The sequence below is a fragment of the Mastomys coucha genome, unplaced genomic scaffold, assembly GCF_008632895.1.
Source record: "Mastomys coucha isolate ucsf_1 unplaced genomic scaffold, UCSF_Mcou_1 pScaffold22, whole genome shotgun sequence".
In the NCBI taxonomy this organism is placed as follows: domain Eukaryota; kingdom Metazoa; phylum Chordata; class Mammalia; order Rodentia; family Muridae; genus Mastomys; species Mastomys coucha.
The window spans coordinates 115039396-115041279 of NW_022196905.1; the positions used below are offsets into that span (position 1 = coordinate 115039396).

At 47.6% G+C, this 1884-nt stretch overlaps 1 protein-coding gene across 4 annotated transcripts in view; it reads left to right on the forward strand.

Moving 5' to 3' along the window:
• The window catches only part of Tmem116 (transmembrane protein 116), a 53693-nt gene that overhangs the window by 31337 nt on the left and 20472 nt on the right, over positions 1–1884 (forward strand). For 3 of the 4 annotated variants that reach the window (XM_031337712.1, XM_031337711.1, XM_031337710.1), the window contains one exon: positions 940–1044. The exons of the other annotated variant lie outside the window; for it this stretch is intronic. Coding sequence is in view for 1 of the 3 variants with exons in the window: in XM_031337710.1 (XP_031193570.1) it covers positions 940–1044 (105 nt within the window). In the remaining 2 variants the exon portion in view is untranslated. The remainder of the gene's footprint in view (positions 1–939; positions 1045–1884) is intronic. 4 annotated transcript variants of the gene reach the window in all.

The following is a 1884-nucleotide window of genomic DNA, read 5'->3' on the forward strand; positions in this document are numbered from 1 at the left end:
TTTTTGGTTTTTCGAGACAGGGTTTCTCTGTGTAGCCCTGGCTGTCCTGGAACTCTAGTGCCTAATTTTTTTAAAAATCTCTTTTAAAATCACTGCTGGGGACATATCGCTTGACAGAGTACTTGCTTTGCGCAGATGAAGCCCTGAGTTCAGTCCTAGCACTCCATAAACTTGGAGTGATGCAAGCCTGGGAGGTGAGGCAGCAGGATCTGTATTAAATCAAGAAGCTAGCCTGGTCTACAGAGTGAGCTCTAGGACAGCCTCTGAAGATTTCAGGGTTAAGGCTCTAGAAAGCAACTCTCTAAGATGATAGACAATGAGACTCCTTGTGCGCATGCGCCTTATTTGGGATGAATCAAGGGCCGTGTGTGCGCGCATGCGTGTGTGTGTGTGTGTGTGTGTGTGTGTGTGTGTGTGTGTGTGTGTGCGCGCGCATGCACGCGTGCATGTGTGCATGTGTATGCCTTAGTGGGAAGGGGTTCTTAGGGTCACATTTCACTAGCTTAGGCTTAAGGTTCTGGGGATACCTCATTTACATGGAGAGGCACTCCAGGAAGTTGAACCTATAATTTTGCCAAGGATTATGTAGAAGATTAGGGAAAGGCTTCCCAGATCAGATGGAGCAGAGGAAGCCCTGCTAAGAGAAGGGAGTCTTCCATTTTGCACCAAGCTCAGGAAAGCTGTCTAGACATGGTAGGTTACAGCCTTAGCAGTGAGGTGCAACACATGAAAACAACAACACTAAACAAACTGAAAATCACAGTAGAAAAGGATTCCTGAAAGTGGAATGGTTAGGTGGGAGGGGTGGGTGTCTGTGTTCTGAACAGTCCGAGAGGAGAGGTGAAGCTGAGCGGCATGGGGATTCGGATCTCACCTGAGAATAACGGGTTAAGGAAGCCAGAATGGGACACTGACGATGCTCATGTGACTTTCACCTAGATTTTCTACCTTGCCTCACTCCTCTACACCGTCAGTTACATCTGGTGTCTGTACGTGGAGCTGAGGAGGAAGCACAGCCAGATTGAGCGGAGCACAGCTGCGCAGGTAAAGCATCGTGTGGTGCCTGGAGCAAAGAGGAGATGCTCCCAGGTGCTCAGTGAACACTGAGTGTGGAAGCTGACGACAGAATGTTCTCACGGATTCCGTCTGTCAACATCTCTCCTGTGTAGCTCTGACTGTCCTGAAACTGAATCTGTAAACTAGGCTGGCCTTGAACTCACAGAAATCTGCTCGAGTCTGCCTCCAAAATGCTGGTAGTAAAGAAAGACGGCCACACCTGGCTCCCACAAAAGGTTTCAATGTAGGAGCACTGTTGATGCTACTGCCATTCCTGCTGAGCTTGATTCAGTAAGGGGAATCTTTGGCTCTATGTCACCATCAGTGTTACTAATTCAGGTTAGGAGGAAGACTCAGGACAGGTGCTATATCTGCTGACTCAGGTCTCAGGGTGACAGATGTCAAAGGAGCATGTTCTGCTCTGCGGTATGTTTTCAGTATATGTGTGAGTGACAGCTGTTGGTTCACAGGAAGGCAGAGGGATACTTATATGGTAGTTAGAAGCCAGGAAGTATCCAGAGAGCACTTGTCACTGTCCAGTATTACAGGAAAAGAGAGAAGACCAAGCCCACAGTGTGTTCTTTGGTGTGTGTGTTTCACACAGCACACAGTCCATCTGTTCTGAGTGTGACGATCCACATCTTAGAAACTTGTTGAGTTGTACAGTCATCATACCCACTCCAGGATATTTCCTTCCCTAATGAAATCTCTCCTGATATTTACCAATAAGTCCTTTACATCCTCTGCTCTAGGTAGTCAAGTGAATGTCCCTTTCTACAGACCTGCTTCTGGGTACTCCACGTAACAGTGATACTGTGTGTGTGTGAA